The sequence below is a fragment of the Pimephales promelas genome, chromosome 14 (genome assembly GCF_988280905.1).
Source record: "Pimephales promelas chromosome 14, fPimPro1.hap1.1, whole genome shotgun sequence".
NCBI lineage: Eukaryota > Metazoa > Chordata > Actinopteri > Cypriniformes > Leuciscidae > Pimephales > Pimephales promelas.
In genome coordinates, this window is record NC_142782.1 from 24,642,662 (window position 1) to 24,660,919 (window position 18,258).

General features: G+C 38.0%; 1 protein-coding gene across 1 annotated transcript; it reads right to left on the reverse strand.

The window, feature by feature from the left end:
• Positions 1 to 3,774: 3,774 nt before the first annotated feature.
• On the reverse strand, positions 3,775 to 17,464 carry cry3a (cryptochrome circadian regulator 3a). The gene is made up of 15 exons (XM_039677998.2): positions 17,322 to 17,464; positions 14,900 to 15,070; positions 12,024 to 12,132; positions 11,706 to 11,848; positions 10,989 to 11,173; positions 10,632 to 10,720; positions 9,614 to 9,754; positions 9,084 to 9,395; positions 8,085 to 8,236; positions 6,086 to 6,288; positions 5,790 to 5,882; positions 5,152 to 5,274; positions 4,929 to 5,021; positions 4,354 to 4,500; positions 3,775 to 4,250 (listed from the first exon to the last, which is right to left on the reverse strand). Exons 2-15 carry the CDS (start codon positions 15,055 to 15,057, stop codon positions 4,195 to 4,197), a joined length of 2,004 nt encoding a protein of 667 aa, XP_039533932.2. The 5' UTR covers positions 15,058 to 15,070; positions 17,322 to 17,464; the 3' UTR covers positions 3,775 to 4,194.
• Positions 17,465 to 18,258: the final 794 nt, after the last annotated feature.

An 18,258-nucleotide genomic window follows, 5' to 3' on the forward strand; every position in this document is an offset into this window, starting at 1 on the left:
CAGACGTGAGAAAGTGGTGAGTGTCCTGTGTGCAGGCTCTCTCTTATTCTCAGACTAAACTCAATGAGGAAGGACTAATATGACCTGAATGTCCTGCACTTCTGAACAGAACGCTGTCTCTCCGCGCCTTGTTAAGGGACAATGTTTGTTTTGTTTCGCAGAGTTCTGAGAGGGGGTGGAAGGGGACGGGGGGTCCGTGAGAGATTCAACATGGTTGCTGTGGCAACTAGTTTTGGCCCCTTGAGTACACTAACATACAAATCAGGGTCTGGACTGAGGTACTGGGCACAGAAAAACACAACGCAACCGGAGCCATGGACCACCGCGAATATAGAAGACAGGAAATGCTAGTGAGTTTCATTCTGATTCACTAAATCACGATGCCAGTTTAAGGATAGAAAAAAAAAGTTTTCCATTGCACTTTCTTGTCATACTTGTGTATTCAAGGCACTTGGCAATCTAAAAACAAGAGTAGTTCTGCAGTGGTTCCCGGGGAGGCCACATTTCCCTGCTTCTCGAGGGCTCAGGACATCTCAACCCTTTTTTCCCCTTCCTGTTGTGTGCCAAGGTTCCAATAGAGAACAGAATTGCACTGTGTGAATAAACCACACAGTCCGTCCAACAATTGGTTGTGAGAAACAGATCACAACCGAAGTAGCCTAATATTCAGTCCAAAAATCATAGGATAGGCCTATTGTATTGGTCAGTTTTCTTTCAATTTAATCTCAAGTCTTCTTACTTTTAATTCAAATGACAAAAGCTTTGCAAACTTCAATAGTCAGAACAGCAATAGTGATTGCAATACAGAGGAAAACTTTTTTTCCTCACTTCGTGTTAGAAAAACTAAACTATCATATTCTCAAAATATGAGGACGTAGGCTATTTCCATCGTACGTCCATGATAAGACACGTCAAAATATTTATGTGTGTGTCTATACATGTATAGACTGCCGTTCAAAAGTTTGGGATCGGTATTTATGATTTTAAAAGTAGTCTTTTATGCTAGCCTATATTGACAGAGGAAACGTCGGCCCTGACTCCTGCAGAGTTTAGCTCCAAATCAAATCACCTGAAACAGCTAATGAAGGTATTACAACAAGCAGGTGTTGTTTTTTTCGGAGTTGGAGCCAAACTCTCCGGAACCGACGTTGCCGACCCCTGGCATAGGACAAACAAACCCACACGACGCAAAATGAAATTTAAAAAAAGTATCAACAGTGCCCTCCAGTGGTCACAGCTGTTCATTGCAAGATTAGCTTGTCGTCTGAAGGGGAAAAAAAGGATATCTTTAAAAACAAGTCAGTAGATTATGTTAGCAGTAGATTATCCTGCTCTATCATCACTCTTTCTTTTTCTTTGTCTTACCTTGCCCTTAATCTTCCCCTAAAACTAAGCTTTAACTGATATCCTAATTCATTTTCTTAATAAATTTTTAAAAAAAAGTGTTTTATGAACTAATGGTACGAAGTGTGCGTACATGCAGGGTGAGCCACATGATCAAAGTTTACCATTATTTGGTAAAACAAAAACACTGGTAAGAACAAAAATTAATAAATCTAATTGAAACTGAATTTGTTTTGCTGTACACAGACTTGGGGACAAGATTTAGACTAAACGTCACATTTATTTCACAGAAAAAAAAGAAAAAGAGAAAACTGAAATGATTCACTTTTGCTGTGACAAAGCATAACAACACAGATATTACTCAAAAAGCACTGAGGTCTCTACAAATGCCATATGAAAACATTCATTTTAGAACGGTCAGCAACAGCCACATTTACAGTGTCAAAGCAGATCCAGCAACACAAACAAATTCAGGCCCAACAGCTATTAGTACAGTTCAGTTAGAGGTTGCCAGATCACCATGATAAACTACCTGTTAATTTGAGGGCCAAACATGTGGTCTATTTATACACACATACACACGAGTTGTCATTAAGACATCTGTTGGAGACACTGTACATTGTGGTGAATTTATCACAAGTCGTCTCACCATCCTTAATATTGTTAGTTCTAAGATTTGCTAGTACTGAATTATTATTATTATTTTAAAGAATGTCGTTTTTTCCAGAGATTAATTAAAAATAATAATAAAATCTGGGCAATCTGGTGGAAAAACAACAGCTTAATCTGATAAATTATATTTGGTCTGTTGGAGTCATTTGGTATAGAGCAATTGAGGTCTAGACAGAGGCTGAACATTTTCATAATCCTAATTAGTTACCTTCCGAGAAGAAAGGCCAGTGTGATTAGATTATAAATCAGATGATAATTACTTTCATTTTTTTAAGTTACAGAAGAGGAAAGAAAAAAAGAAAACAAGACGGCATCAAAACCAATATCACAATGAAAAACAAAACAAAAAATGTGATTGTCAATTTAGTGTTTTGCTTCTTTCTTTTTTTTTTTGGAATGTCAGTCAATGTAAAAATGTCATTTTATAACCAATACTGTCAGATGATGCTTCTAGACAGTTTTGCTTTAGCTGAATAGGCACAAACAGACAAATTTAAAATATTTGGGATAAAAGAAAAAAAAACATTTTAAGAGATTTTAAGGGTATAGAGACAACAGGGTGTCCTCGTTCCATTTTAATACATTACCTTCATACAGATGCATAAATGTTTGCTTCACATATGCAGTGATCAATGAAAATTCTTTTCCAGAGTCATTTCCAGGCTTTGGCAGAGTTTTAGCTTTTTTTGTGTATCAGTGTTTAAGGCCTGACCGTGAAGGTCAGCTGTCTATGTGTGTCTGCCAAGCATGACAGAAGCATGAAATAAGATACTGTAGCTAATCTATAGAATAGATGCATTTAATGGACCATTGTAGCCCATTTAAAAACATTCAAGAACTGTGGTCCACCAAAGTTTTGTTCCTGATAGAATGTACAAATAGGTTAAAACACGAGGGTCTAAAATCAGCAATTCATGGGAATGGTTTTGAAATCTAGAAATCTTTAAACCCCATTTTAAAACATTTTTGATCCATATATATATATGCATTCTGAGTAAATTGAAACACTAATACATTAAACTGGCAAAGACATGCCAATAAAAAAAAATTAAACGCCAATAAAAAAATATGCCTGTTTATATAAATTTGTGTTTACAAAAAGTGGTACATACACCACTCGATTGAGAATCAGTGAAACTGTAAAATGAGAAAATGTCAGAGAAATAGGTACAAATGTGTTTTGTGACGATTGTTTATTTTTTCAACCGATGGCTGGTGCTGGAGCCAGCCAAACTGCAAAAATACTTTAAAAAATCCTAGCTGCGATGTGTGTACAATGAAGCTCAGATCTGCTTGATCAAATCTGATACATTTATCCCAATTGGTAAGGTTCACTTGACAGTAAGCAAAACCCTTCCCTGTGCAATGATGAAAAAAAATCACAAAGATAACCAAAAGAGTAAAGGGTTTAGGTATTAGAGAAACAATGGGGGGAAAAGAAGAAATAAAAATAAATGTCAAATTGATTTTTCCCAAAGCTTTAGGCCAGTTTCACACCGCACGCGTAAACAGAGAGCAAGCAGCGCATATTTTTTTCCGACGGCCATGTTAACAGGTCTATTTTTGCTGCGCCACTCACGCTGAATTAAAGCCAAAGTGCATTGTTCTTGATAGAAATTGACCTGTTTAACATGAAAAATAACACATTTTATCATAAAATCATATTCACAATCACCATATGACATTCAGTTCTGTGAAAAAAAAAAAGACTTAAAATACTCAAAAAAAAACATCACTGCCAGGAGCTTTTGCCCAAACTTTAAAGGCCTGTTAAAATAATTAAAACTAGAGGTACAAGATATTGTAATATTAAAATGGCTTTTATCATGTAAACAACCTATATACAGCATGTTACATGTGTGGGGCAGAGGGGAACACGGTCGCATCCCAGCAGAGTATGCTGCTAATCATAAATCAAAGCACATTGCAGACAAGGGTCGGAGGAAAACACCGGAAAAGGTGACAGAATGGACGATACACCTGTATTTCCAGTACACAAGCCGCGGTTCAGCGTGCGCGTGACAAACACAGCTAGTGTGAAAGCACATCAGGCGAGTGCTGCTCCCACTCTGCATACGCACAGCTTCTGCGCTGCCACCGCACTGCTTGCGCGTCCAGTGTGAAACAGGAGTTGTTTAAGTGACAGATCTAAACTCAAATGGAGAAAGTCAGTCCCATTCAGACTGCTTCGTTTGAATCGGTTCTGCTCAGTACAACATGTCCATTTAACTCTTCTGGAAAGAGAACAGAAACATATCCATCTCAAATGCATTGCGATATCTTTTATATGTATTTATACAGTACAGTAAGGATTTAACGGAGTTCATTTTTCCATACTTGACTGGCTCCCAAAGTGAGTGACCTCAGCAATTTTCCGTTGTAACTTGTGAGAGATGGAAAGGGTGTCATCTTCACCTTCAAGATCTCGTTCCGACTCTCTCTCCCTCTTCCCTGTCACGTTTCCACCTGTGTGCAGCAGGTGTCCTGCAGAGAGCACACGTCACACCTCAAAATCAATTTGCACTGGTTGCCAACAGTCGCTCGCATCAAATTCAAGGCACTGATGTTTGCCTACAGAACAACCACTGGCCCTGGATCCAATTACCTAAACTCATTACTTCAGACCTACATGCCCTCCAGAAGCTTGCGTTTTGCAAGTGAATGGCACATAGTGGTGCCATCCCAAAGAGACACAAAATCACTTTCACGGGCCGTCACTTGGACTGATGGTGGAACGAATTGCCTAACCCCTCCCCCACTTATAAAAAAATCAACATCATCTTTTTAATCAACACATGACCCGTTCATTCTACCACTTACTATACTATTATATAAAGCAATTTCCTTAAAAAACATGTTTTTAACCATTTTGTTTTACTGTATCATACTCGTATTACATACATGACCATTACCTGAATGTTGGGGGCCTGCCATGTCATGTGAGACATTACATTGGTAAAGTTGACTGTTGTGCTCCGTGTCAGGCATGTAGTGGTATCCTTGTCCTTGGAAACAAGCAAGAGAAGAAGGACAGCATGAAAAAAAAAAAATTATAATGTCTTGCAGCTAATTTTGCAAATAATATTTTGTAACTATAAGGCTAGTAGTGTATTATATTAGTGTTCAAGTTGGCACCTAATTGCTGCTGTTTTTGTTGCTGAATTCCACTTGGTCCCTTGTGTTCTTCACTGACAAAGTTCAGCTGAATACTTCCACTTCTGTTACCACTGGCAACAGAACTGCCCGATACAGCTGGTGCTATTGAGATGTCATAAAAACAATTTAAACCACATAAGTATGGTGCTCAGCACATGACATGCAGGGGGGGAAACCCAAAGATAACGTGGGAATAGATTTTTAGAATTTCGAATTTTAGGTCATAGTCAATTTTAGGTCAATTCCTTAGTACATAAGTATATAGTAATTTGTTAAATCATGTTCACTATTTGGGGAATTAATTAGTACAATGTGGCCAAAAATTAACAAGTTTTGGAAACAAATTCATTTGTGTCTGTGTCGTGCACATAATAACATATCATACTATATATATAAAAAAACAATTATTGTATATTATATATTATTATAATCAATTATTCAATTATTCAAGATAAAAACCTTGGTATAAAAAAATAAGTTCTTAGCCATAAAGTTATGTTATCCTTTGTTCCCTGTGACTATTTCTCAGACTTTTTAAGAACTAGTCATAGGCCACAAGTAGAAGTTGTTACTACTTTGTAATCTCAAATTAAGAGGGGAAAAATAATGACTTTCACCTGGTGTATTGGTCCCGGACTGCTGTTCCCCTGGGTAGTACGCCATACCATTCCCATTTCCGTTGTGTGTGGATGGTACGGAGGCCAGAAGTCCTGGAAAAATAACATAAAAAGTAGAATTGTCCTCCACTGCTATAATGTACCAATAAATTTGCTAGAAAACACTTTTCCTCTATTTCCACATAAAGCTGTTTCATACAGCCAATTTTGAAGTCATAATTGCACAAGGCTTCTTTTCAGGGATAAACGTGATTGCATGTAAGCTAGCTATTTGTTTCAAGAAATAAAATTCTTGCCAAGTCCTCTGTAGCGGGAAAGTTGTTGGTAGATCTGCTTCATCCTCTCGATATTGAGGCGGCTTGCTTCAGCGTGGTTTACCATTGGTTTGGGGTAGTGGACGCCGATGATGCACTTGGCAGCGGCCTGCACTGAGTCTGGGGCATTCCACGGGTCGTAGATATATTTGGCAGGGAAACCTCGGAGAATGGGTAAATATCGTCTGAAAGTACAAAGAGATTAAACCAGTCTCATCATAAACACGAGAAAGGTTACGCGAGATGGTCATTGGATACCCAGGTTTGAAAAAGTGGCTAGAACAAGAACACGGTTTCTCCGATTACGACAAGCACCAAGAATGAAGCGTGTTAGTGATTAATTTACAAGAATCTCACAATTGTAAGTCACATTTAATTGAGTTTGTGAATTTATAGATATGAGCCAATTCATACTACTAATGAAACGGTCAACACCATCACAACAACAAAAAGAGAAAACAACTGGAAATTCAGTAAGGCTCTACTAAAATCAGGTCTTGCATCACTCCTCCAGGTCCCAGGGACAGAAAAGGCCACCTACCTAAGGTGCTCCACCTTACCAGAGCGTGGGGACAGAGGGCTGCAGGAGGCACTGCTTGCAGTCAGACGGACGCAGTTTAAACAGGGCAACAGGTCCCGCCTATTACGGAGATTCCTACTACAACACGCATTAGAAAGAGGCAGTGACCAGACCCTCCCAATACCTCCAGATCCAATGACACAGCACCCTCCCACAACCCCATCCCACCCGCTTCAAAAAAATCGAAACGCAGGGCTGAGTGAGAGGTTCAGTTCGCTCCCTGCCCCTCGCACTGCCACTGATCGTTTTTGAGACGACAGCGATCCCGAGCCAAAGCAGAGAAACCTGCTAGCTGCCGAAGAAGAAACACAGTAAACTGTCCTTTACTGCTGGGTGGCCCCCTCGTTTTGCCAAGAGATCAGACCCCTTTTACCAGGAACAGTCACATCCTGCCTGAACATGCAAATGACCAGAAACACGTTACATCTACAGAAGCAGATTTGAGAAATTGCAGGATGACCTATGGACCGTGAACGACTTCGCTGGGATGGTGGTGCGCTGAAGGCGAGGACTCTTGTTCTCTTGCACAAGTAGGGCTACATTCAACGCCTAGAAGAATGCTAAACATTTCAAAAAGAGTCTGATGAGGAGACGTGTGCCAGAGCTAGATTAAAGTCGTTTGCTCTGGCGTTGGGCTTCACCTCCTGTCATCCTCTCTGGAAATGCATTGCGACCTGGTCTGTCATGCAAACAGACCATGCTTTGAACATTTTCCTACCAAGCAGTTAAAATACCTTTTGATGAAACAAGATGCTACCGAGCAAAAAGAACAGGCTACTATATTTCCCACTGATAAAGCATCACGCTTCCAACCACATTCACAGCTAACAGGTTTCCAAATGCTTTGGCTGAGAAGGGCTTTCGTCTTAAAACCAATCAACCACAATTCACAAAGCGGAAAGGGAAAGCTGAACTTTTCACCCAATCCGCAAAACAACTAGACACAAGAAACACAAAACCATACAGTACAACCTTTTGGATAAAACACATGTGAGCTACAAAATGTGGTAAGAAATGTTCACAAGCAAACATCTGTTTCTTGATGTGGCCAATAATGTGTTGGGAAAGTCCAAAATCCTGGAATACCAAATTCTGGAACTAGAAGGCCTCAGGTTCAAACAAAAAGAGACTACATGGGACAGGCTAGCTTTCCTGACTAATTTATACAGGAAGGTACTTATACAATTCTAGACCTCAAATGATACTGAAAAATACTGCCCTACAGTACAATAAAAGTTGTGTATTATGCATATACATTCTTCTAATGGAGTTACTTTAAATGTTGCCTTGTTTTATTAATCTGGTTAATTTTTATGCATTCTAGATTTTAAACAAGGGTCCTTTGGTGAAAGCAGGTAATTCAGCCAGGGATTAGTGTGCATGTTTGGGAATGTTACCAACCTAATGAAATCGCCGTTAGGGTCGGTGCGTCTGCCGAAACTCACTGGACAGTAGCAATGAAAGAACTGTTGAAAGAAAGAGCTACAGGAGAGCCACATCCAGCTGCCTGCATTCACGCTCCAGTCAGCATCCAAAAGAAGCTCCTCAAACACCTGTCAATCATAACTACCATTACTCTGAAACCGATCAGAGATGGTTGATATTGATAAAATTGCAGTCAGACCCATTAAAATTAGACCGATTGCCCTACCATTAAAATGTTTGGGGTTAGTCAGTTAGTCTTTTTTTTTTTTTCATGGCTTTTCATTCCAACCTTTCTGACATGACAAGTGCCATTTTTAAATTTCAATAAATAGATCTCATTCTCATTAAACATCCTTCTCATGTATTCAACGTATTATTCTGAGAACAAAAAAGCAGACCATAATGCATCACCGCCATGAGCACAAGTGGGACAGTGTTATTCAACTGACCCATGCAGAGCGGCCCACTGAAAGAGCGGAACGGATCAACTCGTATTGAAAAAGGTGTGGTTGAAACTAGTCTTCTCTCTCTGCAATAGGTTGCACATGTAAATGGACTTATTCAGTTAATAAAACACGCTGAAAGAGGGTTTTTGCCATGCAATTTAAAAATTCGAATATGTGGATTAGTTTGCTAACCCCTGCTCTATAACACGAGTTTTAATATTTTAAATTTCACAGATCTCACAATATGATCTTCCATGAGCAAGGGACTCAACCCTAAAAGGAAGCTATATATTTTAATTCATTACGGTCAATATATACGGTGAAAAATGTTCATTATAAATGTCTAAAAAAAAAAAAACTTAATATAGTATTGTACTATGAGATCAATTATCTTTTTTTTATTATTTAGCATTTTTACTTTAATAAAATGTAGTAAAGCTCCCGTTCCACCACATCCCAAAGATGCTCTATTGGGTTGAGATCTGGTGACACACATTTATACATATATGCATGTATGTAAGAGATGCACCTTCATGCCCTCTTCCCAACTGATCCAAAGGTCGCCACGAGTGAGAAAACAAGCGACAGCATGACGAGCCAGGTGGTGGATCCAGCCTTCCTGCCGCAACTGGGTCATGATAGCATCGATCCAGGGAAAACCTGTCTTAGCTTCAGCCCACTTGGCCAAAGCCTCTGGGTTCTTGTCCCAGGGGATGCGCACACAGATCGGGTTGCCTTCCATCTTATCAAATCGTGGGTTGGTGGTGGCAGCAGTGTAGAAAAATTCCCTCCACAGCAGCTGACCGTAGAGGGAGAGTGGAGGAGTGCTGGTTTTCTTTACCTGAAAGGAGAAATTTCACACATAGATATTTATATTGATTTATCTAACATATAAAGCATTTTAGGCTTAATTTTCCAGAAGAAAATAACATTGAGATTCCTATATAAGATGTATAGCATTACTGCCCACACCTAATCAATTCACCTGTATTAAAAAGTGAAACAATGGCAGCACACTAGGTTTATACACAGATAGTTAGTGTAGAATCATGTCTGTACCTTCCTGTAGAGGTCTGTGAGTTTAAAATAGAAGAGGCGGCAGGATAGGCAGCCGAAACGGAGGTAGGGACTCAGGCCAGTCGGACTGGCCAACAAAGAGTTGGCATTCATTCTGGGTCTTTCAAAATTTGCAACCCAAGCCTGGAAAAACATGAGTAAGGAGGGAAAATGTAAAGTCTTAGAAGAGAGGGTGAGCAAATGACAATATACATTTTTGGGTGAACTATCCTGTTAAGGTGGTGCTTCTTTAAAGAGATTTTTGAAATCATGTATTTTTGAAAATGACTGTTCATGTAGTGTGGAATATAGCTCTAAGGGAATGAAAACATCCTACAAAGATTTATATCTGAAAGTGCACCGTATATAAAGTTATTGTCTTTCAAAAGTGAGATTTGACTCTGAGTCTAAGAAATTAATTGTTTTTGAAACGAGACAATTTTCAACACTTGACAAGCTATAATCCTGGTTATGGGCGTTCCGTTGCCGACAGTCTCTGCCTACGGTTTACCAATAACAACTGACTGGGTCATTTGTCCAATCGCCGCAGATTCGCGTCACTCAATTAAGGAGGTGTTTGGGAAAATGAATCGTCGAACGAACTGATTTGCTCACTGAATGAGCAAATCAGTTAAAAATAAATGCATATTATAAGACAAATAAAGTGTTTTTTATCCTTGCATGCACGTTAAACTATTTTGGGAACTCCTAAAACAAAAATAGGAACATTTCAAATGCTATGATAGGGGCTCTTTATCTGAATATATCTGAAGTTAAAAGCAAAAAAATCATAATAATTCACTTTTAGCCTGTTTTCCCATAGATCTGTTAAAGCATAACATTTGCCTAATGTATCTGAAAAGGTCCATTAATAACTGTAAAACCAGGCCTATATAGTGAAAATTCATTGTTGTAAAACTACCATCTGTTGAATTTGTTTTAGCTGTTAAACACCACCAGGCATATGGCTCCAGGTAATAAGAGTTTGAGTCCCCTGCTGTACATCTATATGTGATCACACCTTTCGCTCCAGATGCCTTTCAATCCTTGTTAATGCCTCTGTTTCACCTCCTGGCCAGACAGCAGAAGGTAGTCCCTCAATGTCAAATCCTGAATCAAGATAATGTGGGTTAAAGAACCAATACTAATCTTGCATAACCTGATGGGTTCTTATGTTGCAGTTTATGAAACTTGTGAATCTGTTAGATCACAGGAAATGGACACAGCGATTGTTTCATTTAGGTCAAGTGTATTTAATTTTAAAATGGTTTCCAATATACTGAGAATCTTTATTTTTAAAATTCATTTTAATCACCTTTCCAAACTGACTTAACTAAAATTCACCTGAAACCTGACAGATAAAGCTCATTTAGCTCACCTAGTTCTTCCAGGGATGGCACACCATATTTGTCCCCATGGTCATCAGAGACAGGTGTGACGCAGCAGCCCATAATGGTGTTGGAGAGGGTTTCCACTGGCATCTCCGGTGGGTCCATTCGGCTGATAAGAGTCTGGAAACGTTTGTATGTGAGGGGAGGCTGACCACCATTTTGTTCAATGATCCTGAAATAATGGAGATGGTAAACTAATTAAAAAATAAATAAAATATAAAATGAATGTAAAAAAGAATATAGCTAAATAAATCAAATGTAAAAGAATATATAGCAAAACTAATGCTCCAACAAGTGATGTTACATTTAGATGTTAGTGATGTAGAGATCTAGGGGGTGGTGTTGGATCCAGATCTAAGGGGTGGACATGGGTAGGATTAAGGGTGGGGTTAGGCATCAGGGGGTGGAGATGGGTAGGATTAGGGGTTAGGGATCAGGGGGTAGAGATGGGTAGGATTAGGGGTGGGGTTTGTTGCTTAGAGAATAAATAAACAAACAAACAAACAAGTAAATATCAAACATGCTTCCTGAACTCTCCCCAAGTGCCATTTGGTTGAGCAAAAGTTACTGTTGGGCTAATGGGATGCCTGAGTGTTAACACTTTTTGGGCAAAATCAACCTACAAATGGCTTACTTAAAATTGCACATTAAGCAGGTATAGAAGTATTCAAAATCATTTCAGATTTAATGAAAATAACTCTTACTTATCAAGATTGTAAAGGGTGTGTGAGGTCTTGACAATGACTTCAACTCCAGCTTCCATTGCAAGCTTTTTAATAGCTGCATCCCTCTCCTTCCCAAATGGCTCGGAGTCATACTCAAAGGTCAACCTGGATATTTTCCATTCCTGCAAAATCAAATTACAAACAATGGATAGTTTTTTCAAAAAAGTCAGGCCAGTGGATTAAACTAAATTGTAATGTGTGGCTTTCAGAAAGAAATACTGCAAGTTATTTGTTATTTATATTTAAATATTATTGACACTACATTCAAGGACTGTATTTCTAACTAAAGAATTTTACCTTGAAAAGGCGTGGAAAAACATTGGCTGGTTGTCCTCGGATGACAAAAAGGCGGGAATTGAGTTTTCTTAGATTGGAATCAAGATCATCCAGGCACTGCAGGAGAAATCTGTCAGGATAAAAAACAAAATTTAACATGACTGACTTGTATTATACAGACTAGTATTATATTTTAAAACCCTTAAATTTGAGCACTGCCTAAACATTACTGCTAGGAACTATTGCCATTCACAATTTATTAGACTTTTTTATGCTTTACAAATGTAGATTGGCTATATTGATTCAAATTCCCAAATATAGTGAACACTGTAGTGAACAGATGGTACTGACATGTCCTGATTTGACTAGACCATGGACTTGGCCTGAAAAGTTAGAGAACTACTGATCAACAGCAAATCCCTGAGGATTTACCTGTTCTGCAAGCTGTCCCTCAAACATACAGATACTCTAAGTTTCCATTCACAAATCTGTTCATTCATGACCTGTTTAAAATGTTAGGAGCTTAACTGCTATGCACATCTGCCTTACCAGCTAAAGGGACATAAGTACTAGAGTCTTTAAAGAAAGCAAATGAATAAATCAGGAAAAAGATGATTAAAAGGTGCTATATGTAACTTTTCTTCTAAAATGAATCCTTTTTATTGCCTGTGTGTGAAGGGGTTGTAATCACACATTACAATGATCTACTTGTCAGGTTTTGCTAATACCTTTGAAGGCCAGTATTCCTATTTCTATGTGAAGTCTCCGGATCGGCACTCCCGAGCCTCTCTCCTTTTTATATACAGTCTACTGTATGTGACGGCACTGCAGCTAACGACACTAACGCTGTTCATACAGTTCAGAAGTTCGCTGAACTTCATACAGTTCAGCTCACTTGGCGTGTATGAAGTTCAGCAAACTTCTGAACTGTATGAACGGCGTTCATGGTTCGACTTGTCGAGACTGTTTTCCAAAGATGGCTCCTGCCTATATACGCAAAGTGGACTGTCTTTATATAGTATCTTCTTATTAAATGGTCTGTACACTTACAAAGTTCTCAATGCTTCGTTCTGCATGTAGGGACCCGCATTATTCTACTGTTTGTGTGGGCTATTTTAAGCCTTGTTAGTGGTATTAACTAGTGATTTTTATTTTTCATTACTCTATGCCCTATATACTAGCGTTATACGCTAAACAGTTTTTACAGAAAAAACTCTTTACATTCGATTATCATGAAAACAAATCTCAGAGAACGGTTGAATAGGTACCAATGGTTCATTAATAGACCAAAGGTTCATTTTGAGGCGGATTTGTCCTTTAAGACTCATTAATCGTTTTCTATGGGAGGAAAACGCTTAACGTACAATTAAACAAGTTGCGTTCATATTCTGTGCTCAATTGCTTTTCCTGTAGTATGCATTATTAGTATATATGTACAGACTGAACAGCAGGGGGCCAAGCACAGAACCTTGCGCAACAGAGCAGATAACAGACCCACTGTCACGACAGGTAAGAACAAACTTTGGTCCTAGCGTCCTGACTCAGCACTAAGTCTGCAACCAAAGCCCAGATTAGGGACCAGACAAGGTTGCCCAGTCGACACACTGACACACACAACTGCACAACTCTACCAACACGCATATAAACACACACACCTGCATTTATAAAATACAAAAGAATGAGACAGAACACAAAAACTAGCTATTGGGAGTATGAGGATGGAAAACCTATTTTCCAGAACTCTGCCTAGCCATACAACATTACTTATGTAACTGCCCTGGCCTAGATTTGCAGGACACATGGTCTCCAACAATGGAGGGCATAAAATTAGCCCAGTGACTTTTAACCATAACAACTCTCTCAATGCCTAGTCTGAGAAAAGAGTCTGTCTTTTAAAATAAAGTGTAGAATTTCATTACTGGCCATGACATCTAGTGAAAAACAATCAGTCCAGTTCAGTTGATAAGATTTTTATTTACTCAAAAAAGCAGTATTATTTATCGCATTATGTCGTTATGATTCTTCAAGATGGTGTCATTTATGATTCAAAATTGCTGTGTGGTATCATATTCGTGTGAAATTTGAAGAATTGTGAAATTTGGTGTTATAACCTTATTTATTAAGGTTGCATGGGTTAAACACAATGAAAACAATAACTTTACCAATGATTTTTTTATTTTTTTTATTTTATTGACTACTTTTATCAGGCTAGTAGAAAAAAATCCTTAACGTTGAGTAGGTATCATTAACTCAGTAAAACACATTGACAGACAAAACTAATGTAACTGATTGAGTTACTGCTAATTTTCTTGTGCATAACATCAAGCACATTTATGACATGATGCACTGACATGAAACAGGTCCCTCTTGAGGATGTAATGAGTAGTGTACACAATAGCAATGAAAAAGTGTCCTAACTGCAATAAACTTACATGATTATTTTTAAAGGCAATTTATTTTTAAACACAATGTGACCTGCGATCTCTTCTCTTGCATTAAAGAGCTCAACAGGTGATTTAGTCACAGGTGCTTCATCTTTTAATCTGCTGAATTAGCTCTCATTAACATTCAATCAGATCACACTGTATCCATTCAGTAGGTGAGCAGAGCTGAATGACAGGCTCTGAGGACAGACTGTGTGATTGTCTTCTGAGAGCAAAGCATCTGCTGGTCTGCGACTTGGCCTACTTTCTTCGTGAATTACTGTTAGAGTACTGGATCGATCTGCATACATGGCCATGTGGTCAGATTACTCAATGTGTGGGCATTTAAATAGCATATCTGACTGTTCACATCTGACTGGAACCAAATTCTGAAATCCTTTACATGAAAGCAGCAGGTGCCTGACTCAAAAGGAGTGTTGATTATAAGATGCTTTCTTGTAGAAATGCGCTAACCTCCACCTGTTGACACCAAGGTTAGACGACCCAGCGAACCAGGGATCCAGGAAGTAGACACATCGAACTGTGTCTGCCCCACGCACTGCCTCCTGAAGTGCAGGATTGTCATGGAGACGGAGTCCCTTTCGGAACCAGTGGATGGAATTAGGGGCCATGTTCACTGAGTCGCTGTTCCGAAAAGAAAAAAAAAATTAAATCAGGACAGGTTAATTTATTCATTCTAGAGGCTGTTGATTAATTGGAAAGGATGCCATTTGCATAATATTTTTCATATAATCTCAAGCAAAATAACAATAAAATGAATATCCATAAAACCATCAAAGAACAGTGTGAAAAGTGAAAATACATAACATTTCTGTCATTTAAATGTATCAAATAAAATAAATAATTTATTTGGGACCCTACAATCCAAATTTTATCCTTTTTTTTTTGTTCATCCTACTGTTGGTATCATAATTAGAAACAGCATTTCCTGAGATCCAGAGACAGGAAAAATGTTGTAAAAGACTGAAATTAAGGAAATCTCCAAAACATCACCGTATAACAGAAATGGAATTAAATTATCTACTGATGACATTGTCTGTAAGACTTTCTTTCTTATTTGATAGACATAAGCATCATCGCAATAACCTATACAGTAAAAATGTATTGCCATTTTAAAATTTTGCTCAGATACCATTTGGTATAGATTTGAGCTTTTCCATTCATGGAAGAGGAAACCTCCAAATTTGGACATAAAATCTGTCCATCTGAGCAGTCACTCCATGACATTCAATTCTTGGCTTTTCCTCAGTCTGACTCAAGATGCGTGACGTGACGTCTGTACTGGACTGAATATTAGTCATACATACTGTATATGTCAATGCCATACTGCCTCTCATTAATGATGTGACTTTTTTAGAAGCCTGCCTGACAATCATGGACATCTTTGAACCCTGCTTGAAAAGTGTCAAACACTATACTTTTATAGCTAATTATACAGGACATGGCTTACATGTGTATAATACAGGACCACTTAATTTCCATGCAAGCAGGTTATCACGTGTTATCACAAAAAGTGCATAATATACACCAGCCACTATTGCACAGTTACATTTTTGTTTGAAGCAAGATACTACAGGCAAAACCAAGTGACCCAGCAAACCAGTGCTTTTTTTCCAAGCACTGGTCAACTTTGAGATTTTGGGATATTTTGCTATGTTCAATAACACTTCTTTCAGACTATAAGACTTCTTAAAACACATTTTCTATTTGCATCTCAATTACAATACATATTTAAAGGCTGTTTTCTCATGCACTGAGCCAGAAATCTCCACTTCAGTTGCCCCAAATCTTCTATATTCTGAAAGGATTTACACATGGTTTGTTATTCATATACAGTATCATTTGGTTGATTTATAAAACATTTTTTTCCCTAAAAACAAATAGTGATCTTTTTTTTCTGGCTTTTGATTGTATTTCCTGATTTATGGAGTGATAAAACGATTTTACCAAAAAGACATTTGGTTAAAAAAACTTTCTCTTTTTTTTCTCTATTATGTCAACAAAATGAATAATAATAATAATAATAATAATTTCGAACCTGGCTTTAACCAAAGTTCAGATTTGTGTTCTGGAAATGTAGCAAATTAGTACATATTTAATTAATTATTATGTAGCCCACATAACAAAACATTTGCAATAAAACTATTGTCTTTAAATGTATTGGAATTAATAAACTGGCTTAATATGGAGATATAATATGGAGTCTTGCCTTAATATCTATTTAAAGACATTTAACCTGGCAGCAGGCTGTCTACTGAAAAGCTGACCTACTAATTTAAGATTACCAATAGTTTAAACTGTCTATCAGCTTTAAATGTACAACATGTGTATAGGACACCTCATAGGCAGAAGAAAATCTGGATATAGTACCAAAAGCACCAACACCTAAACATTAAAATAATTCTGTGGGAACGAAGAAAGGTAGGTCAGATTTTCATAACTGTACTTCGCAAAACATTGATGAAAAAATGTAACTTACTTACTTAGTAATAATTTTGTTTACATTAAAAAACACACATTTTACAGTGGCACGCGACAATGTTCCACGAACACACTAATATATAACTTAACTAGGCTACTGGAATAGAAATTAGGTCAATTCTAAGTAATTGAGGTGAAACTGCGCGGACATACATTGTAAGTTAGTTAAAAGATTTAACGTTAATGTAGCAGCTAAATTATACATTTCGGGTTCCCCACAATGTTCCATAAAAACGAGATATTCAGAGAAAAACGTATATAAGAAATACATTTGGAAAAACTTCAATGGGAAAACAAACGAGAAATTAGGTCACCGGCCCAAGTTATGTAAGGCGTTTTTTACAAGCCAATAAATAAAGCATATAGAAATAAATACGCGGCTCGAACGCTTTACCTTTGACCGTTATGTCAGTCCCGAAGACAGGACCATCTCTTCTCACGACATGGCGAGAGTCTCACAGCAAAAAATAATGCTTTTTCACCGATTCAGTCTGGCTCACAGACGGTCAAGCTGCCTTCATAAGACGCTCGTGTACTGCGCCTGCTCTGTTTTGGCTCTCTGTTGCTGTTCTTAGCTCAATGCAATTCTCTCAATGAGGATTTCCTAGTGAGCGCAATGGCGCTTCTGATTGGTCAAAACAAGGTCACGGGGTGCGCGGACTCTCACGTTTCGAAAGCATGAGCAATTTACTGATGGTGGGGATTAATTGATTTTTTTTTTACTGAATAGATCATGGGGCGGTTTACCGGACAGTGTTTAAATTAAAACAGAAGTTGGCTGTAGGTAGAGTATTTAATCATGTTTTAAAAAATGGCTGGGTGACCATGCAGGACCATGACGTGAAGCGCAGTTTCTGTGTAACTTGCTATATTGCTTTTGAAATCCTCATTTAGGCCTACATAGTTCTCTTTTATAAAAAGTCTGAGAATGATTCTATGGGCTTTTAATTGTCGGGAAAATTACTCAAATATAAATGTTTGTTTCAACATACTGTTGATCAAAAATTGCCTGACTTGCACCAGGCAAGGAGAATGCAACACAACATTTTATCACTTTGGTAAGAAAATCTTCCTGATTATTATTGACATGCTTCTTTGGCAATTGATCAAGAAGACTTGCTGGAACATTATATCCTCAAGGAACCCTAACATGTCTTCTAAAGGTACAGTCACTTCTGAATTTGTTGACTTTCATTCAGACAGGGTGTATGCGAGTACTTGTGCAAGCCTTTGTGTCTGATACCCTGTATGCTTCTATTCCAGGAAATTCACAAAAATACAGTGCATACACACGGAACTAATGCAAACAAGCAATGCATCTATGATTTTGT

Bases quoted from the DNA above. Each gene is read 5' to 3' on its own strand.
- cry3a (XM_039677998.2), bottom strand. From the start codon at position 15,057: ATGGCCCCTAATTCCATCCACTGGTTCCGAAAGGGACTCCGTCTCCAT. The intron at 11,174-11,705 runs GTAAGAGTTATT...CCATTATTTCAG, and splicing joins ACCCTTTACAATCTTGATAA to GATCATTGAACAAAATGGTG. The intron at 5,275-5,789 runs GTGAAAGTCATT...ACATCTCAATAG, and splicing joins GTCCGGGACCAATACACCAG to CACCAGCTGTATCGGGCAGT.